Below are 26,051 nucleotides of genomic sequence, written 5' to 3'. Positions count from 1 at the left end.
TCCCACTCCCCCTGCTTGTGTTCCCTCCCTCGCTGGCTGTCTCTATCTCTGTCAAATAAATAAAAAATCTTTAAAAAAAAAAAAAACAACCTAATGCCCATGTCTTGGATAAAAACCTATGGACTATCTATCTAATGTGAAAATTTGGGGAATATCTCTATGAAGGCAAGGTGCAGAAGAGCATATATGGCGTAAGAGTATCACAGTATATTAACTTTTGTGTAAAAAAGGGGAAATAAGAATATGTATATGTATCTCCTTATATCTTCAAATAATGAACACAACTGAGATAAATCAAAAGCTAATGACAGTGGAAAGGTAAGAAAAGTAATAGGACTAGACTTCTAAGTACACCTTCTGAGTAAAGCCTCAATGCTTTTAGATTACCTAAATCAAATATTATTGTGATTATAAAATGGAGGTGTTTGAATTCTGAACCATGTTAATGTTTTATACATTCCAAAAATAAAATTGTATCAACAAGGATGGGGGAGGGAAATAAAACTGAACACAACAGAAATACATAAATGTAACTCAATATTACCGTGATAATTTTACCATTGGAGAAAAAAGATATTTAAATAATTTTACACAGCACACTCTTAATGACGTATATGTAAGCGTAACAAAAATTGCAAAGAATCTTAAACCACACTTAGGTTTGTAGCTGCTGATAGTATTGATATTGTAATTCTCAAACTATTATGCCTATATTGTACAACTGAGCAAATGAGTAAATTTATTGATGTTACTACCAGGCTTCTCACTGTGGAAAATCAGAGATATAAACATGGACTAAGAGAAAAAAAGCCCTATGGAACTGGACTGGAATTAGGGATATCAATATGAAGCCGTGATTTAAGAAGAAAAACCTCCTTGCTCTATCCACTGAAAGAACCAGAAACAATGACACTTTAGTAGTAAGGAGCATAGCTTGCACCCAGTTCTTGGTTTCTCCACCAAAAAAAGAAACCAGGGTTCCTTAGAGAAAAAGATGTTCTAAGCCAGGGTCAGGGAAAGTGCAAGGGAAATCTGGAGCACTCTATTTTACCAGGAAGTACTCAAAAGATGACAAGGACACATCAAGGACATAGAAGCCATCTTAACAGAGTTCTCTCTAGCAAAATTTGGGACAATCTGAGAACCAAAATGAATAATGAAAGAAATGGATAACACCCTGAAAATAAAAAGTCCAAACAGACTTTTAAAAAATTAAATTTGGGGGCGCCTGGGTGGCTTAGTCATTAAGCATCTGCCTTTGGCTCAGTGCATGATCCCAGGGTCCTGGGATCGAGCCCTACATCAGGCTCCCTGCTCTGCTGGGAGCGTGCTTCTTCCTCTCCCACTCCCCCTGCTGTGTTCCCTCTCTCGCTGGCTGTCTCTCTGTCAAATAAATAAATAAATAAAATCTTTTAAAAAAATTAAATTTAAAAAAGGAAATATAAAAATGTAATTTTTATTCAAAAGAATGTACATTCTTTACAGAAGAATGACAACTAATATAGAAACAAAATGATAAAAATAGAAAAGTCTCCATTTTGAAATCACCATATAGTATTTGATTTAGATAAGAAACAAGAGATGATAATTCATTCAAAAAATGTAAATGTCATGAAAAACAAAAGAAAGGGGTGGGAAATGGCTCCAGAATAAAGGAAACTAAAGAGACAGGACAACTCAATACATATGTGATCCTTGATTAAATCCCAAATATTTAAAACAAAACAGGGGCACATGGGTGGCTCAGTCGGTTGAGCATCTGTGGGATCAAGCCCCACATGGGGCTCCCTACTCAGTGGGAAGCCTACTTCTCCCTCTCCCTCTGCCTTTCCCCCACCCCCACTTGTGCTTTCTGGCTGTATCTCTCTGTCAAATAAATAAAATGAAATCTTTAAAAAAAATTAATTAAAAAATAAAATAAAAATGAAACAAACAGCTATAAAAGATACTACTGATACAGCTGAGGAAGTCTGAGTATGGATGATATACACGAAAACAGCACTGTTGTTTATCAATGGTAGGTTTCCCAAATGTGATAATTATGCTGTGATTATATGCAAAAATGCCCTTACTCTTAAGAGATACAAACTAAAGAAAATAAGAGTGAAACACCATGATATCTACAATTAACTTTCAAATTGTACAGCAAAGAATAAAAATTGTGAATATACATAAACATACATACACATGGAAGGGATGGAGAAAGTGAACGGCAGACAAAGAAAATATGGCAAACTTACATGGACGGCACTGGAGGAGATAATGCTAAGTGAAATAAGTCAAGCAGAGAAAGACAATTATCATATGATTTCTCTCATCTATGGAAAGTAAGAACTAGGAAGATCGGTAGGGGAAGAAAGGGATAAAGAAAGGGGGGGTAATCAGAAGGGGTAATGAAGCATGAGAGACTATGGACTATGAGAAAAAAACTGAGGGCCTCAGAGGGGAGGGGGGTGGGGGAATGGGATAGACCGGTGATGGGTAGTAAGGAGGGCACGTATTGCATGGTGCACTGGGTGTTATACGCAACTAATGAATCATCGAACTTTACATCGGAAACCGGGGATGTACTGTATGGTGACTAACATAACATAATAAAAAAAACATTAAAAAGAAAAAAAGAAAAGAAAAAAGAAAATATGGCAAACTTAATAAGCATTCAATGTACCATTCTTGCAACTCAATGAAAAGTTTGAAAAATTTCAAAGATTATTTTTTAACTGCTCAGGAGGTTTGGATTTTTTAAATAAGTAATTTTGAGAAAGTGTGTGAAGCAAGAGACTATGAGATAAGATGAGAAATTAGTAAAGTAGGGGCGCCTGGGTGGCACAGCGGTTGGGCGTCTGCCTTTGGCTCAGGGCATGATCCCCGCGTTATGGGATCGAGCCCCACATCAGGCTCCTCCCTGTGAGCCTGCTTCTTCCTCTCCTACTCCCCCTGCTTGTGTTCCCGCTCTCACTGGCTGTCTCTATCTCTGTTGAATAAATAAATAAAATCTTAAAAAAAAAAAAAAGAAATTAGTAAAGTAGAATCACATAAGTAAAAAAAAACAGAATTTCAAAATGCTGTGGTCAACAGCTTCAACATAACAGAGAGGTAAATTAAGGATGAATTAAGTAAAGACCACTGAATTCAGCCATTAGGAGACTGGTGGTGACAAGAGTTTCACTGAAGTAGTAACTAAGTCAAAATATAGTGAATGAAAAAAAACATGACTTCTCAAGGAATTAGCTATGAAAGGCAAGGAGGGTGGAAGCTATAGGAAGACTTTTGTGAAGGAAGGATTTGTTTTACTAAATATGGTAAAGACGTGAATATACTTAAGAAGTCAGGCAGAGGATGGAAAATGGGAAAGAAGTGACAAAGACCCCTAACAGGCAGAAAGGGATGGGATCCAAAACATAAAGAGAGGGCTTAACCTTGGAAAGGAGAAGGAATACATCTCCTACTAACACTGGAGAGAAGGAAGTAAAGACAAGTGAAAATGCAGATTAAGGGGTGCCTGGGTGGCACAACGGTTAAGCATCTGCCTTCAGCTCAGGGCGTGATCCCGGCGTTATGGGATCGAGCCCCACATCAGGCTCCTCCGCTATGAGCCTGCTTCTTCCTCTCCCACTCCCCCTGCTTGTGTTCCCTCTCTCGCTGGCTATCTCTCTCTCTGTCGAATAAATAAATAAAATCTTTAAAAAAAAAAAAAAGAAAATGCAGATTAATATGGTATTAGGGGTAGAGATTAGAACAGGAAGTGGAAGGAAATCACATGTGACAGCCTCAAATAGGAAGATAGGCAGTCTACTAAAGAGGTAAGAGGGACTGATAGCAAAGTTATAGAGAATGGAAGAAGTTGTCTGGGGACATGGAGAAAAACAGCTGGTGGGGCACCTGGGTGGCTCAGTCGGTTAAGTGTCTGTCTGCCTTTGGCTCAGGTCATGATCTCATGGTCCTGGGATAGAGCTCCACATCGGGCTCCAGCCCCACATGGTGGGGGGGGAGGTCCCTGCTCAGCAGGGAGCCTGCTTCTCCCTCTCCATCTGCCTAACACTCTCCCTGCTTGCGCCCTCTCTCTCTCTGAGTCAAATAAGTAAATAAAATCCTTAAAAAAGAAAAGAAAGAACGAAAGGAAAGGAAAGGAAAGGAAAGGAAAGGAAAGGAAAGGAAGGGAGGGAGGGAGGGAGGGAGGGAAGGAGGAAAAGAGCTGGTGAATACTGAGGGTCCAAATGATTTGGGGACCACGCATTTGTCCTAGCAGCAATCTACAAGTTTATGTTATTTCTGCCAGCAATGCTCAGTAGCTGAGATACGGGAATAAAGGAGCACTAACAACTAAGCTATTAAGAGTAGGACTTTCCTAAACATAAGGTCAATGGGGCTAGCAAATGATTGAAATGGCAAGATCATGCTAATTAGGCTGGATTCAGAATAAAGTGAAATGAGAAGGGGGTTAAGAACTTGAGAAAAAAGAACCAGAAAGGTCACAGGACTAAAAGGTTGAGAGCCAAAGACCAAGCATTGTGGGAATAAAGAAGTGAGAAAGTTACTGTTCCATTATAGTCCAATACTTCAGAGGTGGAGAATACAGCCATGGGGGCTGGTAAAGTGGAATGGAGGTGAAAGCTGATAGAGTTGAGATCAAGAAATCAGAAGGCTAGGCTACTAATTACTTATTTAATATAAGGACAGCAAAGATATATAGGATGACAAGGCTTAGGAGTGAGGAAAAAAATAATAAAAGGTGAGGGAGGTTTCAACCTCAAATATAGAAAATATTTTGATAGAAAGATAGAAGAGAAATTTTAAGAATAAGCTTAACAGTTCTTCCCTTGAATTACATGGTAAGCAGAGTGAGAAGGAGAGACCACATTTGCCTCAAATGCTAAATCCTAGTATCTAGCATAATGCCTGGCACATTGCCAGTTCTCAATTGATTCAATAAAAGAAAGAATGGAAGAGGTATAACCAATCTGTGAACCACAAGCCTTTAGCCAAAGGGTCTAAATTTTACAGTGTGGACTGAACTAATGCCATGGGTAATAGTACTTTGCTTCCAGGGTACATTTTGTTGCAACTGGTAGGAAAGAGAAAGTCTTATCCTCAACATTCCACCCTGAGAAAATACCCAAATAGTACCATTCCTGTAAAAAAAATCCCAGGAGAACTGATAAATTCAGACAGACTGTCCAGATGCAAACACCTCATTTAAGATAAGGAGACACGTGGTTCTACTCTGATTTCATCTTCAAGGCTGGAAAGAGTTATGTTCTTACCACATACCAAGTTCAGGAGGGTTAATAATAATAAAATCAGAATAAAGAAACTCAAAGGCAGCAAACAGTCAACCTATTTAGCTAGGAATTAAAATTCTGGACTTAACCCTAGCAACCTATTCAATTCCATTATTTAACGCTGTGAGCCTGTTTTCAGGGACAGCAAGGAAAACATGAGACAGCATCTGATTCTCTAGCCAGGCTTGGGGAAAGAAAAACCCTGAGAGTGGGAGGGAGTGGAAACTAAGCAAAAAGAGAGGCAAGCAAGTTAGGTCTTTGATGCCTGGGGCCAAAATGGAGGTCTGACATTTAGCAGTAATTAAGTCTATGGATTTCCCAATACACTGTGCCTATCCACCATCAGTGGAAAAACAACACCCTCTTCTTTTCATTAAAGATGCCCATGCCAGAAACATACTTCACTCAAGATAGAATTATGACTAATTATGGTCAGCCCTGATTATAAAATACATCAAAAGGAATAAATTAACCTAAGAATCTTGACTGGTACTTCTTTCAACATCTCTAGGACAAGTATTATTATACTATCTCCAATTCTATACCTAACATGTTTTATAGATCAAAACATCATTAATCTCAAATGATTCCAATGGGAAAGCCAGACAGCAGATTAATACTGACTTATTGATACAGAAAGTGATGTTCAGAATATCTAAACTGCTTCTTTTAAAACAATCACCAGGGGTGATTCCAGATGGCTCAGTCAGAACAGCATGTGACTCCTGATCTCAGGGTCATGAATTCGAGCCCCAGCAGGATGCAGAGGTTACTTAAACAAACAAATAAATAAATAAACTTAAAAAAAAAAAAAGACAATCACCAATAAAGTTGTGGTCATATTTGTTCCTCAACTTTTAAACTAATAAGTCATGTATACTGCTTAAGTAAAAATCAGGAAGATAAAGATCAAAGTATTATAAACCCTGCAATTTTCGTCAGAAGTCATTTTGATTGCCTTTTAATATAGTTTTCTACTAAGACTTGTTTGAAGACAGTGTGACCTTTTCATAAATCAATCCCAAACAAAAAGACCAAGAAACCAGACACACATAACCCATTTTCAATAAAACTAGGAAATGCATCTAATTCCACACCTCAAAAAGGTAAAGAAAACAGAGTGGGATAAAGCAATGGTACATGACTCAAGGAGCAGAATATGATCAAACCTAAATGACTGCACAGAGAACTCAAAAGAAGTTGATTCCATTTATAGAACCTTAGTAGGTTCAAAAATTGGAGGCAAAAATAAAAAGCAAGAAAGGAAAAAAAAAAAGAGTCATTAGGGACTACAGAAGGCAGAAGGTGGAAGACTAAAAACAGGTAGATTACTAGCACTTGGAAAGGTGTACTCTCCAGACCAAAAAAAAAAAAAAAAAAGTGAAGGATCAGACACAGAGTGAAGTGCTAAAGTAAAAACTTGACTTCAGTGAAGGTCTGCATGTTGAAAGGTTAAGATCGTCATCTCTTCTCTCCCATCCAGCTCCAGGATGCTTTTTCTAGGCAAAAGAATAGAGGATCTTTCTCAGCACCAACTGACTACAGACAATGATATTTGGAGGTTCTCAGTCAATTGCCAGCTAACCACATGACTGTCATACACAGATGGAACTTCTGATCAGTTTTTCAGAGTTCCACTCTTAAATATGAACAATCAGTGAAAGACACGAGGCATCTAAAGAAGGCTTTTAGCATGGAAGAAAGAGACTAAATCAAACTCAAAGAAAACAGGAACTTAGAAAAGAGATACAATGCATAGAACAAAAGAACATTTCAAAGAATTATCATTAATACCCTCAGACAAATAAGAAAAGATAATGTAGTCATAAAATAGGTTGCTATAAAAAGAAAAAATGAGGGGTGCCTGGGTGGCTCAGTCACTTAAGCGTCTGCCTTCGGCTCAGGTTATGATCTTAGGGTCCTGGGATTGAGCCCTACATCAGGCTCCCTGCTCTGCAGGGAGTCTGCTTCTCTCCCTCTAATTCTCCTCCCCACTTGTGCTCTGTCTCAAATAATAACAAAATCTTTAAAAAAACAAATAAAATAAATAAAAAGAAAAAATGACAAAGCTCTGGGGAACCACAAATATGATAGGTTAAAAATGAGAAGAAGGATCAGAAAATAAATTTCTAGAAAAATCTCAGAAAGTAAACAAAAAGACAAAGAAATGGACAAATGGAAAAGATAAGAAAAACACGAGGTCCGATATCCAACTGACTATAAATCCAAGAAGAGAAAACAGTAGAGGAGGAAATTATCAGAGACCATATAAGAAAACCTCCTAGGGAAGCCTGGGTGGCACAGCGGTTAAGCGTCTGCCTTTGGCTCAGGGCGTGATCCCGGCGTTGTGGGATCGAGCCCCACATCAGGCTCCTCCGCTATGAGCCTGCTTCTTCCTCTCCCACTCCCCCTGCTTGTGTTCCCTCTCTCGCTGGCTGTCTCTATCTCTGTCGAATAAGTAAATAAATAAATCTTAAAAAAAAAAAAAAGAAAGAAAGAAAACCTCCTAGAGCTGAAGGATTGGAACTTTTAAGATCGAAAGAGAAAAAAATGGCTCAGTTGTTAAACATCTGCCTTCAGCTCAGGTCATGCATGATCCCGGCATCCTGGGATTGAGCCCCACATTGGGCTCCCTGCTCAGTGGGAAACCTGCTTCTCCTTCTCCCACTCCCCCTGCTTGTGTTCCCTTTCTCTCTGCCTCTCTCTCTCTGTCAAATAAATAAATAAAAATCTTAAAAAAAAAAAAAAAGTAAAAATAAAGAAAATAGTAAGGATCAAAAGCAAGATAAGTACACCACTGTAAAAAATTTGCAACAGAAATCAAAAGAAAATTTTAGATATCTTTAAAGAAAAATAGATCTCTAGGGATGCGTGGGTGGCTCAGTCAGTTAAGTGTCTGCCTTTGGCTCAGGTCATGATCCCGGGGTCCTGGGATAGAGTCCCGCATCTGGATCCTTGCTCAGTGGGGAACCTGCTTCTCCCTCTGCCTGCCACTCTCCCTGCTTGTGCACACAAGTTCTCGCATGCTCTCTCTCTCTCTCTCTCCCTCCACCTCTGAAAAAATAAATAAATAAAATATTTTTTTTATTTAAATTAATTAATTAATAAGAAAGAAAAATAGATCTCTAAAGAAATGGGAATCAGGGGGCGCCTGGGTGGCTCAGTCAGTTAAGTGTCTCCCTTTGGCTCAGGTCATGATCCCAGGGTCCTCTCTGTCTCTCTCTGTCAAATAAATAAAATCTTTTAAAAAAAAAATCTTCAGAAAAGAAAAAAAAGAAATGGGAATCAGTATGGCAAGGGACTCCTTAATAGAATCACTCAAGGCTAGATGAAAATAAAGCAAAATCCTGGGTGAAAATGAGTTTCAACTTCAAAACCACACTCAAACAATCAAACAAGCATAAGGGTGTAATAGGGAAATTTTCAAATATGCAATATTTCCCCAAAAATTAACCTTCACACACCCTTTCTCAGGAAGCCACTGGTAGATGGTCATCAAAAGAGGGAACAAGGGCATAAACTAAGATAAAGGAAGATATGGGATCCAAGAAACAAAGAATCCAATATTGATGGAGCCAAGGGGATTCCAAGGATTGTGGTGAAAGTCCAGTAATGGCAGCTATGCTTCATGAGCTACCAATACAGATAGGAATAGAAGGTTCTGATGGGATATCTACAGGAAAATAAATGGAACTGATAGACTACCTAATAAGTGGGACCATAGAACACTGACCTGAAAAGAGTTGTTGGAAAATACGAGAAGACAACAGACTCAAAGAAAACAAAGCAAAATGAGAGGATGGGGAGAAGGGAGAAAGAAGTGAAAGAGAGTAGAGCGAAGTCCATACATAAAAATTCTAAAACTGTTGTATTAAGTGACAGCAGAACATACTTAGAAATATGGAGACCAGAACAAAGAGCAAAAAGAGTTACCTCAGAGGAGAATTAAAAGAGCTCTCCTTTCCACATTCACCAAGCAGAAAACAGGAATACCAATAATGAAACATCTCTCACATTGTAAGAGGACTTGTCATATTGTGTTAGAAATACATTTTCCTGATTGAGAATTTTAGGCCAAAATGTGGATTTTATAGCAATTTACAATAAAGTTGGGGAGGGGCACCTGGCTGGCTCAGTCAGTAGAGCATGCAATTCTTGATCTCAAGGTCATGGAATTAATCCCCTACAGTGGGCATGGAACCTGCTTTAAAAAAAAGAAAAACAAAAAAAGGAACAAAGAGGAGGGAAGGAATCACCTTTTTAAGCACCTTCATGGCAAATATTTTCCCAGTATTTGCTCCTGTTACTTTTCGTACTTGAAAAACCTGAATAAAAAATAAAAGTGTTGGTTATTAAAAGCTAAACCATGCTAGTCACACTCCCTTAATTCCTATTTACAGGAAACAGGTGATATGATAGTTTATATTCTTATAAAAACTAGTAATACAAAGACTGTGCAAAAATGATGAGCTAAAATAGCAGACCACATTAAAGATTAGTAATGAAATCTGCTGAACATGGGACTGTCCTATTTGGTCTGCTGACATCTGGTGGCAAAGTTGGTCAGTGACCATCCAATAATGAGCACTCTATATAACTTCATACACAAAATCCAAGTTTGCTAGGAAAAAGCTATAATCAGGGTTCCCAGAAGCAGAATACCAAAAGTAAAAATTATAAAATATTTTGTAAATTTCTTCCAGGAATGCCACTGTTCTTGCTTCACATAAAACTTTGATAATAGTTGACAGGAATTACTGTTTACCTATTCCTTAAAATGGCTAACTATATAAAACATTATCATGCAATACTAAAATAATGTGAGACTCAAAGTGCATGTGTTCCACATTCAAGATGATTAGAACACATTAGAATGTGTCCTTAAGCCTAAGAAGAAACTACAAATGTCATCCTATGAAAAAATTAACACTACACACTAGCATAAGTAGTTCTTAAACTTAATCCTAACTACTAAAATGTTATCCAAATTCTATCTTTTCATAAAGAATAGCTAGGTATAAATTTTCTTGGACAGAATACACAAAGGTGAGGTCATAAATTAGAAAAACTTGGGCAAATATGAAGCTAAGAAGTTCCCTTCATTTTTCTTCTCCCTCCTTATATTCTTCAGCTTCCCTAACTCTAATGCTCCAAATACTGCAAGTCAAAGAACACCAATTCAGATTGAGATCTCAGTAACAGATAACAATTTGACATGCCACTCCTCTTAAAAGTAAGGGGTGGTTTATTTTTTAAGAGGATACCTAGAGAGGATACCATTTAACCTAAAGAAGGAAAGATTCCTCTAATAATAGACTTTGCCTGGCAATTGCTTATTTATTTATTCAACAAATATTGACTGAGTGCCTCTTATGTGTCAGTCTTTTATGTGTATGCTGGTAGGAAGAGAACTTCGGCACATCCCTCAAATAATACCAGGTTAAGTGATCATATCCTCTGTTGATAGCTAGCAAAGAGAGACCGAAGAGGACTGCTGAACCAGGATATAAAAATTAATCTACCCAAGACAGACAACAGCTCTTATTTCAAAAATACTTCCTACCTTTCCATAGCCCCCTTTACCAAGTACCCGAAGTAGCTCAAAACATTCTGGTCTGATTTTTTCTGGCCCTCTGTTCACACTAGTTTCCGAAATTTCAAATTTCTCACAATGTTCCATGCCACTGAGAAGAAAAGTAAAACCAAAAGTAAATTCTCAAAAAGTTAAATTATCTTCAGTTTACCATAACTGTAATCCAAATAAGTAAAAAGGAAAAGGTACATAACAAATTTACTATCTGTGCTCTCGATAAACTAATGATTCAAGTGACAAGGCAGGTCAAGATTAGGATGGCTTGATAATTGCTTATCTGCTAGTTTACAGAATATGCTATTTATTATTTATTTTTTTAAACATTGAGCACCCCCAAACTAAAATAAATTAGAACAAGTTTATTAAGCTGACAAAGGAAAAAAGTCTTCTGGCTATTCATATTTAATTCATTCAAAATGTCTATGAGACTAGGTATTATACAACTTCATTTGGCAACTTCAGAAAATCTGGGAACTTTGTAAAAGTACCCAATTAGTTCAAGTCTTTATGCTACAAAAATTCTTGCTAATAAAATGTATCCATGCACCTTTCCATATCTACTATTAGCTTGATTTAAAGAACTCCAAAAGTGGCATTTAAGTGGCAATTTGTCCCTTCAATATTTTTATATGAGTGATCTTAGTCTACCCCCAACCCATGGTTTTTACTTAAGGTTGGGGTACAGAGCAGATTAATCACCATTCTCACTTAATAGAGTTTGCCTAAAATGACTTGAGATTGCACAAATCTCTGTATAAATGATGTATTATAAGCAAAACAAAAAGCATTTGACTTTGGAGGGCATTTCTGAAAATTTTATTTTTAAGTAAAAAAAGTTGACTATTAACCTAATAAAACTTCCTAATCCCCTCAGACTCATATTCAGCATACTGTAAATCAGAATGAATATCTTTCTCTCCAAATCTATATATGATCTTAGAACCCCGGATATATTACAATATTGGTGCTAAACTCAATAAACCAAGTTTACATATATGACTAGATAATTAAGAACAGATTATTGGAATTACATGATGGCTACAAACTAGAACTGATAAAACCTACTTGTAAGAAAGACAGCACATTGAAATCTTTTCTTATAAACTTACAGTTCATATGGTCCAACTCCCCCATGGTCCATGCTTTCATTTAACTGACCCTGAAAAATATGTTAAAGTTTTAAAAATAAATAATCTCATAAACATAAAATCAAAATACTTAATGCTTCACCCTACTACTAAAGGAGAAATGAATGAAATAGACCAGCTTAAAATCCTCTAAACTTTAATAACAAGCAAATGTGGTGATGAACAAAATAAGGTACACAATACCACAGGGATTTCACTTTTAATTTTCTGTAACAATTAAGCTACAGATGCTACTCATCAATGATCTACAAACAAAACTAGATGATTGCTCCTTTAAACATTACATTTATTCAAAAGATATATTTTGTGTATTATGAAATTAAAGGCATCAGATTCTAAGTATGAATTACTAAACCAAATGATTTACATAAAGTGCTGTTCTGATATGATTCTGATACACAAGACTAACATAACATGTAACTACAACCTAAGTAAGCCTACAGTTAACCACAACCAGTCCAAGATAATGTAGTGCACGATGCGGCTGATCAAAGCAAAATAATTAAGCATCACCCTCAAACTGTCAAGAGTCATGTTGGCCAAACATTTATTCTGACCACAGTATAAATGGATGCAAAATTTAATTAACCTTCTGTATACTAACAATGAACAATTCAAAAATGAAATTAAGATAACTCTGTTCACAATGGCATCAATAAGAATAAAATAGCATCAAACAGAAAAAATTTAAGAAAAGAAGCCTAAGACTTATACATTTGATAACTATAAAACGTTGCTGAAAAAAATTAAAGAAGATCTAAATAAATCAAAAGACATTCCATGTTCATGGATCTTATGACTTAATATTGTTTAAGATGATTATACTAACCAAACTGGTCTATAGATTCAACTCAATCCTATCAAAATCCCTGGTTCTTTTCTTATAGAAATTGACAAGCTGACCATAAAATTCATACAGAAATTCAAGGGACCCAAAATAGCTAGAACAATCTTGAAAAAAGGAGAACAAAGTTGAAGAACTGACATTTCCTGATTTTAAAATCTATTTACTACAAAGCAACAGCAACGAAGACAATGAGGTACTGGGATAAGGACAGACATACAGATCAATAAAATAGAATTAAGAGTCCAGAAATAAATCCTTACATTTATGGTCAACTAATTTTTTGACAAAGATGCCAAGAAAATTCAATGAAAAAAAGACAGTCTTTCAATAAATGGTGCTGGGACATCTGGATATCCACATGCAAAAAAATACTTTGATCTCCTACTTCACACCATATTCCACCACACTAAAAAATTAACTTAAAACTCATCACAGGCCTGGGGTGCCTGGCTAGCACAGTTGGTTGGATGTCGAACTCTTGGTTTTGGCTCTGGTAGTGATCTCAGGGTCATGGGATTGAGCCCTGCATTGGGTTTCATGCTTAGCATGGAGTCATCTTGGGATTCTCTCTCCCTCTTCATCTGCTCCTTCCCACTGCGTGCACACACTCTCTCTCTCTCAAATAAATAAATCTTCAAAAAAAATTTATCACAGGCCTAAATATAAGAGCTAAAACTACAAAACTCCTAAAAGAAACCTAGGATGGAGTAAATTTTCATGATCTTGGGATGGGCAATGATTTCTTTAGAAACATCACCAAGGGGCGCCTGAGTGGCTCAGTCAAATGTCTGCCTTTGGTTCGGGTCATGATCCCAGGGTCCTGGGATTGAGCCTCATGTCGGGCTCCCTGCTCAGCGGGAAGTCTGCTTCTCCCTCTGCCCCCACTCATGCTCTCTCTCTCGATCACTCTCTCTCAAATAAATAAAATCTTTAAAAAAGACAAATCACCAAAAGCACAAATGATTCAAGAAAAAAAAAAACAATAAACTCGACTTATTCAAAATTTAAAACTTTTGTACTTCAAAAGACACTATTAAGGAAGTGAAAAAACCCACAGAATAAAAATATATAAAGAACATCCACAACTCAAAATTTAAAAATAACCCAATTTTTAAAAAATGTGTTAGACTCTGAATAGGTATTTCTCCAAACAAGATACACAAATGGTCAATAAGCACCTGAAAAGATAATCAACATCATCAGCCATTACAGAAATGCAAATCAAAATCACACTGAGATACCCCTTCATACCCACTAGGATGGCTATAATTAAAAAGACAGAAAAGTAAGTTGGGCAAGAAGTAGAGACATTAGAACACTGGTACACTACTGTCAGGAATGTAAAATGGTGCAACCTCTTTGATAGTTTGGCAATTTCTTCAAAATTTAAACATAGACTTAACATATGACCCAGCAAATCTACTCCAAGGTATCTCCCCAAGAAAAATAAAAATATATGTTCCATAAAGACTTGGGTACAAATGTTCTTAGCAGCACTATTTGCAACAGTCAAAAACTGAGAACAACTCCAATGAACATCAACTGGTGAACTGATAAATAAAATGTGGTTGATATACACCATGGAATACAATTTGGCTAAATGTACATACTACGACATAGATGATCTTCAAAACATCATGTTAAGTGAAAGAAGCCAGACACAACAGTCCACATACTGACTTATTCTATTTATATGGAGTGTCCAGAAAAGGCAACTTTATAGAGATGGAAAGTAGACTACTGGTTACCTAGGGGTAGAGGTGGCAATAAAGAGTGACCATAAATGGGCCCAGTTTCTTTTAAGGATGATAGAAATGTTCTAAAACTAAATTACAGTGATGGTTGTACAACCTTATAAATGTACTAAAAGTTACAGAATTGTTAAAAAAAATACCTTGGCAGTAGAAATTCAGTTATTGATATTATAAAATATAGCTTTAAAATAAGTATTCTTGAATACAGTCTGGTTATGAGTTTTCCAATTTATACAAAAGGATATCACTTAACTGGGCTCTCAAAAATGATGTTTTTGTAAGTGCTGAATCACTAAATTGTACACCTAAAAATAATATTACACTGTAGGTTGACTAATTGGAATTTAAATACTTTTTTAAAATGGTAAGTTTTTAAATTTTTACTGAATATTTTAAAATAATTTTAAAAATATTTAGGTGAACACATCTTCCTTCAAAGGTACCAGTACACATTCAAACTACACAAAGAAAACTGATAGCATTCTTTAAAAAGGGATGCTTAAATGCCCCCAAACTGTAAGTTTTCAGCCAAAATTTGCTCGTGGTATGAATAAGTCAGGATGAAGTCTAATACCAGCAATGCATGTTTCAACATTAGACTGAGCCAAATGGATGGAGCAGTATCAAGGGAAAAAAAATTCTTGCAGTTTCAACTTGATACAGTTTCTTTTGGGGGGGGTAGGGGTAGTTATGGCTAACGGTTTTTTGGGTCTCTGGTGCTTCATATAATCACCTGTCAGATGGCTTCACTTTAGAGACAAAAGACTAACTTCTCTCAAATGTGATAAAATTGGTAATATATAATTGTTTTTACTTTAATGTTAGTTTTACTTAATTTTAAATTAAAGACCACAGGGTAGTTAACACTAAACCATGACTTTGAAGCCACCTAGAAAGATATACCCTGTAGCAATGTTTCATTTCCGGAGCCAGCCAGGCCTGTATTACCACCTGCATCTGTGTTTATAACTTCCTACGGTTACCTTCTGGAGCAGAGCATTTAAGGCAAAATGCTTTTCTGCTACCCCACGTTACCTTTAGAAAAGTTTCACACCAGAAGCATCAGGCTAACATATATAATACATAGACAACTCTCTTTCACAGGAAACTTTTAAAAATTTTTTTCTTTTGCTTTAAGCTTTATGACCCATCCAATGCTTTTTTTCATGTGCTACTATGTTTGACAAGTGAATCCTGTTCACCTAAGGTACTATTCAAGATATGTTTCAAACCTGCCCACCAAACTATTTCCAAAGTTTTAAATTAAAATTGTATATAAATTCAAGTTAATATGCCTAAAATCCCAAAGAGGGAACATTTCATAAAAATGTAAACAAATTGTTGCAGAATGGGTGAAATATCCTTAATCCAGATATTCATTATACTGTTTATCCACTTGCCTGGCTTTTTGCTCACAGACATTTCCTTATAAAATAAGATTCAGTAACCCAATGAATTGGGAGAAAAGGAGTAAACCTTGCTCAAAATCTTGAGCTACTTAAAAGTGCTTTATAGTGCCTATTATAATGCAGATAAGCATTGATGTTTTTTATAATTTTCCTAACTATTTGCTATAGCACTTTATTTTTCAAAGCACTAAAAAATTTTAAACTTTTTGCTCAATAAAAAGCTGATATCCCAATCTGAAACTCATGCAGTAAGCTTCTGTGACTACTTCAAATTTTGAATTAGTAGAGTAAAAATTAAGAATTAGACTTTTCTATTACTCTTTTAACTTTGTGTCTCCACAGAAAACAGAGGTTTCCAACATCTTCATAATCTAATGAAAATCTCTAGAGGAAAACTTTCCCTTAGTTTCAACTCACTCTCCCCAAATTATACCATCACCTGTGAAAAACAAACAAAAAAGACCCAAATCCACCCATCTATCCCCCTCCCAAAAAACGCTCTTACCCATTGCTTTTTAATATAGTCCTTTGAGGTATTCAATCAGGGTCTTTTCTTAGGTAACAGATATTCAGCTTTATCCATAAATGCATTCATTTACTGTCCTCATTCTTTACTCACTGAAGAATTAAATATGCTGTATAAATACATATATTTGGGGGCGCCTGGGTGGCTCAGTCGTTAAGCATCTGCCTTCGGTTCAGGTCATGATCCCAGGGTTCTGGATCAAGCCGCATCGGGCTCCCTGCTTAGTGGGAAGCCTGCTTCTCCCTCTCCCACTCCCCCTGCTGGTGTTCCCTCTATCGCTGCGTCTCTCTCTGTCCAATAAATAAATAAAATCTTAAAAATAAAAGAAAGAAAGAAAACATATATTTGCTAATATAAATTTAGTGTAACATATCTAAAAAGGCGTATATCTCTAAATAGGACCAATAATTTAAAAAATCCTACAGTTTCAAAAATGCAGCACCTCTGCTATAAATGCATTTATTAAGTCTCTAGGCATAGATGAGGGTAAACTTGAACGTCTGGTTTCCTGGCAATGAGTAACACTGACACGCTGTATTTCCATGAACTAGCTACCTGCTTAATATGCCAGAATATTTTCAGAGGACAGTATTTTATATACTTTATCTCACATAATCCTCATTTTACAGAGAAGAAAAAAGTGTCAGATCAAGAAATTTATTCTAACTCACACAGTCAGTGACAATGCCTGGAGGGATCTGAATTAACTTCTCACCCACCACAGAGGTACAGTATGAACAAGACTAGTAAATATAATGAAGAAGCTATGCAATGAAGCCTGCAGGCTGAATGGAGTCAGACGACATTACTAGTTAACTATTAGTTATCTATGTGGTCTTGGGCAATCACCTCTTTGGTTTATGGCTCAGTTTCCTTACTATACAATGAAGAAGTGGGGCTACTCTGATACGCACCGATGTTTTAAAAGTTTGTGCACTAAATGTTGCATATTCACCAATACCCAGATTTTCCAAGAATCTAAACTTCTCTTGATTTTCAGAATTTTTAAATTTTGTTTTAGAGAAATCTGGATGTCACTGAATTTCCTCAGGTGGCCAACCCAATCCCATTCTCAACTCTTTTCACTTATCCACCTTGAGGAACCTCTTAGAATAACAGATCGAAAAGAAGTATTTTTAACTCCAAAAGGATTGCTAAGTAAGGCTCTTCTTCAAAATCCTCTTTACCTTTTTCTCCAAAGTTCCCCTCGCCAGGGTAGTGGTCATATTTCTTTCTCTTTAATATTTCTACCAATCTCTCTGGCCTCCTCTTCCTCACTCTCTCAAAAACCTGTTTGCTTGTACCTAGCAAAATGAATGTAGAGGAGTAGGCCAAAATACATCTCAAGGAGGTCCCAGTTCATAACAGAAATCTTAATACAGTGTTTTACTTCCAATTGCTTTAATGTCTCCTGAATCATCCAGTTTTCTCCCCTGCCCTGCTCCAAAGCTACTGTCATATGGAGCCAATATAATTAATGAGAGTATGAAATACATAGTGAAAGTAATTCCATATTTGTTTCAAATTGTATGTAGTATATCAGGCATTCGATTAAGAGGCTAACTGGAATTCTGTAAGCAAACATACTAAAAAGTACCCATCTCAATACCCACCTTACAAACTGTGTAATTTTTATTTAGACTCATTTGTTTATGAAAAGAACAATATTATTTCAACCCACTTAGTTTCTTACAATGTTCAGAGCTCTTTATTTATAGCATCTCAATCTTTCGCAACAACTTACTTTCCAGAAGAGGAAAATCAGGTGAGGAAAAGGGAAGCCCCTAGTATAGTTAGAGCAAACATCTGACACCAGTCCTTAACTCATGTACTCGCCTGGACAGTGGGATTTAAAATCTAAATTACCATGAGGTTATCACGGATGATCATTTGCCCAGAATCAGTGATTTAGTATGACAACAGTGTTTTTGAACTTCAAGTGCAATTTGTGATTTTTCAATAAATTTATCTTGAAAAAAGAATGATATTCCATATAGAATTACAAACTATTAAGACAGCAAAGGTAAAACCATGCTATGCATTAGGAAAAAACAATTCTAAATTTAGTACCCTAAATTACAGCAAGGAAAGCCCTCACACCACCATTCACAAGTCTCAGTTCAAGCAATTTATTTTTGGCAAGCCAAATCACAGCTGTCAACGCTGGTTTTTTTCCACCCCCAAATTACACAAAGTATTTTGAAAAAAATGTAGACATCTTCAACTAAGGGAAAAGTTACAATGCCGTGTGTCGTTATAAATGCTTTAAAAAAAAAAAAAGTCACACGGAAAGGGGGTTAAAAAAAAAAAAAGCAAACAAACAAACCCTGGAAGATGCAGCAGAGCCCCCTTGCTCCCGAAATAAAACTCCTGGTGGCTGTAACAGCAGCGGCAGCGCTACTCCCGACAGAAGTTTTCAGCTGTCACTTCTAACAGCTGAGCGCTTCCTAGGAGAGAAGCGACAGGCCGAGAAGAGAGGTGGTTGTGGGAGGTCTGAAGATGTAATACTTGAAATCTTACACTCGAAGGGAAACCCTTCCGCACTTTACCTGCACTTAAGGGACACCCAGAAAGCGCAGTCCCCCTCCCCCCAACATGCGCTTACACCACTCGCGCCCCGTCACACTCAAGTTCAACAGCTCGAGGAATCGACCACGCGCCCTTTCTTGTTCCCTCCACAAATAGACTGCTCCCGGCTGCGCTGATCTGGGGCTACCGGCGCGACCTGCACCTGCAAGCCCCGAAGCGGCCTCACACCTAGGGCCAGGTCCGCCCCGCCCGCTCCCCTGCCTCGGACCGCGCGGCGCCTACGCTCCTCCTAGTGACTACTCGCGCCCCCCCGGGTCTCCACGCTCTCTGACGCGCCGGGCTTCCAGGGCCCGCGCCGCCGCCCCGGCCCTGTCACCTCGGGCCCCCCGGGACCCCGAGCCTCACCCCCTCCTCCAGCTCATCCTCAGAGCCCGCGTCCTCTGGCTGGTCCAGGTCTATGTCAAACACTCCTGCCATGTCCTCAGCTTCCCTGTCTTGGAAGTCCGGCACTGGGTAAAAGCCGTCCCGCCTCCGTCGTCGCCTCATGGGCCCGGACCCGCCGCAGCCACCGCCGCTGCTGCCGCCATCACCGGCTGCTTGGGCTCAGTGCGTCTGCGCCTAGGCCCTAGACTGGCTCCTCAAGTTCAGCGCTGGAGCATGCGTACAAGGTTCTGTGAAGCCGAACTGTGGGCAATGAACATGCGTAGAGCAATCTCCTGGCTCAAGCTACTGGCAGAAACAGACGCAGAACCCCAGCCGAAGCCTCTTATGGTAGCTAGATCATGCGCATTGTCGGCTAAAGCCTTTGATGGACAATGAGCATGCGTACCCTGTCTGAAGTTGATAAATTGAAATTGAACATGCGTAATTAACCTTTCTGAATAGGAAAAAAAAAAAAAAAAACACAACAAAACTCTTCGTTTGTGAACATGCGCATTCGTTCCCCGTAGCTTTTTTGGTGTTGAAAGTGAGCATGCGCATAATGAGGGGGTTGGGCCTCTGAAGTTTAAACTGGACGGAAACGGCTGGTTCTGGGTCTGTCAGTGAGTGGGGTTTATGGGGCGCTCTTGGGACTGATGGGGAAAGGGTGAAACTTGGTTTTGTTATTCTATTTCAGTGTCCTTGCGAAAGTCACATAGCCTTTCAGAGTCTTAATTTCCTTATTTATTAAATGAGAATACCTAGTTTGCAGGATTGTTTGAAAATTTTAAGTACAGTCTGGCTCGAAAGCCTCTGTTCTTTGCAGTGCTGCATAGACCTGGTGTGAGTTCTTTACCAAAAATTGCCTCTTTCATTGTTAAAAATAGTGAAGACTTGCTCTCCTATTTCATCTGGTCCTCTCTTCCCAAGCTTTGTCTTCCTTGCTGTCTACCTGAGCTAACACAAGTCTTTCTTGTGTTATTGGAGTTACCAGGCCAGAAGGTAGAGAGAGAGAGAGTCATTACTTAGAAGAGAGAAAAATAAATGTTAATTAAATGTACAATTGTCGAGCTAACTTCTGCATTCTGTGTGTCCCTGTAGTGTGAAGTATATACTAGGAATTCCTTCAACTAGCATTTGTTTTGTTTTGTTTTGAATGCATGCTTACGGACACAGAGAATATAAATCAGATTTCAGAAACTCTTGAACTGTCTATGAATGCATTTGGGTACAGTAAATTCCAAATCCCAAAACTATGTAGCGAAAGAAAACAACTTCCTTGAATGATTAGCTCCTTAGACAACATAGCTATTTCATCTATAACACCAGATATATGGCATTTTTAAATTATATTTTTATCAATGTACATATGACATTTTATTTGTTCCTTGTTTATTAGTACTGTAAGTGGTTCTCAAAGCCTATATTTTTCTGTTACAGGTTGCTCACTTTTTTGAGAGAATAGGCCTAGTTTGCATCTCAGCATGTCAATAGTAACAGTGCAACTTGGTCAGTGTGGTAACCAGATTGGTTTTGAAGTATTTGATGCTCTATATACTGACTCACACTGTCCCCAGGGACTCTGCTCTAAAAGAGAAAATGAGGCATATCAAGCATCTTGCAAAGAAAGATTCTTCAGTGAGGAGGAAAATGGAGGTATGTGTGATTCATCTATATTCCTCTCCTTTACTCTGACACCTTCAAGGCCAGGTCCTCCACATGGTGTCTGAACCCCATCTCTTCCCATCTTTCTAGGCAATGACTTTGCTCTCAGCCCTTTGTTTCTGTGTTAACAACCTTTGCCTCTCCCATCAGCACATGAGCATGCTCAGATCTCACCAACCTAAAACCAACCAACCAAACAACTTAAAACTACAGCTCTTTTCTTTTCTTTTTTAAAGACTTATTCCCTGGGGCATCAGGGTGGCTCAGTCAGTTAAGCGGCTACCTTGGGATCAAGCCCCACATCGGGATCCCAAGTCAGCAGGGAGCTTGCTTCTCCCTCTCCCTCTGCCTGCTGCTCCACCTGCTTGTGCTCTCTCTCTCTCTCTGTCAAATAAATAAAATCTTTAAGAAGAAAATTTTATTACAGTTTATTCCAATTTTATTCTGTGGGGTGGTACAGAGATTTGGAATAAGCTTTGCAATTTTTTTTTAAAGTAAACTCTATCCCCAATGTGGGGCTCGAACTCACAACCCCAAGATCAAGAGTCACATGCTGTACCAACTGAGCCAGCCAGGTGCGCCGAGGTTTTCTTCTTATCTCTTTACCTTCTCATCTAAGATTCTCAAAGGAGAACACTTTTTAACCAGCTACAGTCCTGCTTTAGCCCTACACCACCACTGAAGTGCTCAAAGAAAAGTTCCTAGGGGACTGGAGGGGTGGGGTAACTGGGTGATGAACATTAAGGAGGGCATGTAATGTAATGAGCCCTGGGTATTATATAAGACTGATGAATCACAGTCCTGTACCTGTGAAACCGATAGTACATTATATGTTAATTAAAAAAAGTTCCTAGTGGGGCACCTGGGTGGCTCAGTCTGTTAAGCATCCAACTCTTGATTTCAGCTCAGGTCATGATCTCAGGGTTGTGAGATCAAACCCCGCATCAGGCTCCATGCTGGGTGTGGAGCCTGCTTAAGATTCTCCCTCTCCCTCTGCCTTTCCCCACCTCCCTCTCTTAAAAAAAAAAAAAAAAAAAGTTCCTAGTAATCTCCTAATTACTAGATCCAGTGACTGTTTCTGTTTTCTCAATTCACTTAACTTCTCTCCTGAATTTTATAAATTAGATATAAAACTCCCTCCTTGAAACTCCTCCTTAGTCTCTGAACTTTTCTTCTCCAGTGGTTGCATCTCAGGCTCTCTCTCCTCTGTCCTCACTGGTATAGTTCTCCCCCGGCAATTTCAGTTACTCTTGTAATTTGCTAATTTTTTGACACTAGCAACTCTCAAGTCGGCAGCCTAACCTCTCTTCCAAGCTGCAGACTGATTAGTGGACATCTCCACCTGCATCCTGTACCTCAAACTCAACATCTCCATACCCTAGGGCATTCATTATTTTTCCTTTAGAACTTGGGTTCTTAACTGCCCACATACCATCAAACATAATGATCTGCTTAATTTACCTCCTACATATCGCTTCTTCTCTTTACATCTTCACTGCCATTGGCTTATTTCTGGCTCTTGTCCTCTCTGAATGTTTGTTTCAAGACATTCCTTCTGGTTTCCCTGCCTTGACTCTTGTGTCTATCATACCTGTCTTCTACACTGTTGTATTTAAAAAGTCATCTGATGGGGCACCTGGCTGGCTGAGTCCGTAGAGCATGTGACTCTTGATCTCAGGGTTGTGATTTCAAGCCCAGTTGGGCATAGAGATTTAATTTAAAAATAAATTAAAGGGGGGCGCCTGGGTAGCACAGTCGTTAAGCGTCTGCCTTCGGCTCAGGGCGTGATCCTGGCTTTCCGGGATCGAGTCCTACATCGGGCTCCTCCGCTGGGAGCCTGCTTCTTCCTCTCCCACTCCCCCTGCTGTGTGCCCTCTCTCGCTGGCTGTCTCTCTCTGTCAAATAAATAAATAAAATCTTTTAAAAAAATAAAATTAAATTAATTAATTAATTAATTAAAGGGATGCCTGGGTGACTCAGTCATTAAGCGTTTGCCTTTGGTTCAGGTCATGATCCTGGGGTCCTGGGATCGAGTCCTGCATCAGGCTCCTTGCTCAGCGGGGAGCCTCCTTCTCCCTCTGCCTGCTCTGCCTGCTATTTCTCCCTGCTTGTGTTCTTGCTCACTCTCTGACAAATAAATAAATAAAATCTTAAAAATTAATTAATTAAAAATAAAATAAAAAGTCATCTGACAATTCCTCACTTGCTTGAACATTTTTCAGTAGTTTCACATTATCTTAAAGATAAATTTTTCAGCTTTTCAGCACTGCATACCAGGACTTCCAAGATCTGAGCCCTGCCTGCTTTGCATCCCCATTCATCACTTCCTCCACACACCCCCCCTCTATCTTCTGCTTCAACAACCCTGAGCTGTTTGTTGTGCCCATGGTGTTTTATACATTTGAATGTGCTACTCTGTTAATGTGGATTCATTGTGGGTCATATCACATCATACTGTGATCTAGCTTTATCTCTTCCACTAGCCCTTCTAGGGCTACATTGATGTTGTCTTCATCTCTGTGTTCCCAGCACAGTACATGGCACACTGTAAGCTCTCAACAGATGACTGTAGACCTGACCCAGTTATCATTTTTATTTTAAAGATTTTATTTATTTGACAGAGACACAGCGAGAGAGGGGACACAAGCAGGGGGAGTGGGAGAGGGAGAAGCAGGCTTCCCACTGAGCAGGGAGCCCAATGCAGGGCTCGATCCCAGGACCCTGGGATCATGACCAGAGCCGAAGGCAGACGCTTAACGACTGAGCCACCCGGCGCCCCTGACCCAGTGATCACTTTAGCGCACACTGATTCATTCTACTTAGTGGAATGCTAGGCATTATAAACCATCTGCATATACCTGCTGCTGCCCACCTGAATTTCTAAGCACTATGACAGATCTTTCTAGACTTAACCTTTGGATTTTTTTTTTTTTTTGACCTAGAAATGTGTGCTCCGAAATAACCCAAATAAGGCATATGAAATATTTTTCTTTTGGTCTTTTTCCTCTCTCTAGTTCCAATTGCCCGGGCCGTACTTGTTGATATGGAACCCAAAGTTACCAGTCAGTCACTGTCCAAGGCTGCCCAGTCTGGCCGATGGAAATATGGACAGCATTCGTGCTTCTGTCAAAAACAAGGTTCTGGGAACAACTGGGCATATGGGTAAGAGTAATTCCTCATGATTTTCGGTTTAAACACAGCTACCTGGACAGCACAGTTACAACTGCATAGTTGATATCCCAAGCACATAATCTTGAAATTGCTATTTTAAAATTTAGAATGTGACTTCACCCAGAAGAAACTCTTCATTCTATCTCATGTATGTCTGTGCTTCAGGTCCAGGTAATGATAAAACCAAGGATCTCTGGCTGCAGGACTTTCCACTTCTTCACTGTCATTCCACCAGCTAACTTATTATCAAAACAATATCTTTATCTAGCAGGTATTCCAGCTAATAGGGAACACAACAAGGCAGTAGTATGTCCCGGGGTTCTTTGGAAAATTCCGATGCGTGGGTCTTACTTCCAGAAATTCTGATTTAATTGGTTTAGGATGAATCCCGGATGTTGGGATTTTTTAAAGCTTCCCTCAGGGATTGTAATGTGCAGCAAAGTTTGAGAACTACTGCTTTAGGGGTATTGTTATAAATATTGAATATTATTTTGCACATAAACTTGCAGAACTACCTGGTAACTTAATAAGTTTTTTCTTTAGCCACAGGAATGGCCTATAGAAGAGAATTTTCTGTACCCAGTAACTTCACTCTCCCAACAGTCCTATTCACCTGTTCGATATATTTAACGTGTATATTTTCAATTTTATCTATCAGGGCATCTGTACCTTTCATGAGAGCTAGTTCACATCCATGGGTTTAAAAAACCTTCTCTGTCCTATATGTTCCTCTCTGCATTGCCTCTTTCTGAGTAAACTGAAAGGCGTTTGTATTTGTTTCTTTTGTGTTGCATAGTTACTCTGTTCATGGACCCAGGCATGAAGAAGCTATAATGAACCTAATCCAGAAGGAAGTGGAGAAATGTGACTCCTTGAGTGGTTTTTTCATCATAATGAGTATGGCTGGGGGCACAGGATCAGGGCTAGGAGCCTTTGTTACACAGAATTTACAAGATCAGTACTCAAACTCTTTGAAAATGAATCAGATTATATGGCCTTATGGAACTGGTGAGGTATGAACATGTTAATTGAAAAATTTTACATTTTGGGGGGCGCCTGGCTGGCTGGAAAAGAGTATGACTCTTGATCTCAGGGTTGTGAGTCTGAGCCTCACGTGAGGTGTAGAAATTACTTAAATAAAGCTAAAAAAAAAAAAGAAGGAAAGAAAGAAAAAGAAAACTAGGTATTTTGTATTCTTTGCAGTGAGATAAATATAGGTAAAAGATTGATCTCACCCTTTCTTTGGAAATGTCAAGTTACCACATCAGGAGTCCTTCATTATGTAATAGAGTACTTTTGTAAACAATTCATTTAACTTTGCTTAAGCTTTTCCAAACAAATGAGGTGTCCTTGTTTTAAAAAATTCCAGAGGAGGGGCGCCTGGGTGGCACAGCGGTTAAGCAGCTGCCTTCGGCTCAGGGCATGATCCCAGCGTTCTGGGATCGAGCCCCACATCACACTCCTCTGCTATGAGCCTGCTTCTTCCTCTCCCACTCCCCCTGCTTGTGTTCCCTCTCTCGCTGGCTGTCTCTCTCTCTGTCAAATAAATAAATAAAATCTTTAAAAAAAAAAAAATTCTAGAGGAGACAGTTGTACATATTCTCTCAGGATCCCATTCCTGGGTTAATCCCTGCGGCTATAGTATGTAAAGAAGGGACCTCGACCTCATGTTGGGGTTCATCGAGCCATTGCCAGCCTTCAAAGAAT

General features: G+C 38.6%; 2 protein-coding genes across 4 annotated transcripts in view; one reads left to right on the top strand and one right to left on the bottom strand.

Moving 5' to 3' along the window:
• RPS6KB1 (ribosomal protein S6 kinase B1) overlaps positions 1–19,721 on the bottom strand; it is a 36,668-nt gene extending 16,947 nt beyond the window's left edge. The window contains exons 1-4 of one of the 2 annotated variants that reach the window (XM_045773696.2): positions 19,494–19,721; positions 11,985–12,034; positions 10,846–10,966; positions 9,539–9,607 (exon numbers count right to left, since the gene is read on the bottom strand). In XM_045773696.2, coding sequence (XP_045629652.1) covers positions 9,539–9,607; positions 10,846–10,966; positions 11,985–12,034; positions 19,494–19,634 — 381 coding nt within the window. In that variant the 5' untranslated portion in view covers positions 19,635–19,721. Of the gene's footprint in view, positions 1–9,538; positions 9,608–10,845; positions 10,967–11,984; positions 12,035–18,885; positions 19,007–19,493 lie in introns of those variants that run through there. The other variant, XM_045773697.2, reaches the window with a different exon arrangement.
• Positions 19,722–19,906: 185 nt separating this feature from the next.
• Positions 19,907–26,051, top strand: part of TUBD1 (tubulin delta 1) — a 28,231-nt gene continuing 22,086 nt past the window's right edge. The window contains exons 1-4 of one of the 2 annotated variants that reach the window (XM_045773388.2): positions 19,907–20,131; positions 20,949–21,164; positions 24,188–24,335; positions 25,141–25,357. In XM_045773388.2, the coding sequence (XP_045629344.1) occupies positions 20,993–21,164; positions 24,188–24,335; positions 25,141–25,357 (537 nt within the window). In that variant the 5' untranslated portion in view covers positions 19,907–20,131; positions 20,949–20,992. The remainder of the gene's footprint in view (positions 20,132–20,948; positions 21,165–24,187; positions 24,336–25,140; positions 25,358–26,051) is intronic. The other variant, XM_045773387.2, reaches the window with a different exon arrangement.

The sequence above is a fragment of the Ursus americanus genome, chromosome 23 (assembly GCF_024610735.1).
Source record: "Ursus americanus isolate L20-20 chromosome 23, mUrsAme1.1.p, whole genome shotgun sequence".
Taxonomy (NCBI): Eukaryota; Metazoa; Chordata; class Mammalia; order Carnivora; family Ursidae; genus Ursus; species Ursus americanus.
Note: the sequence above shows the minus strand (reverse complement) of the source record. Positions and strands in the feature narration are given on the sequence as shown.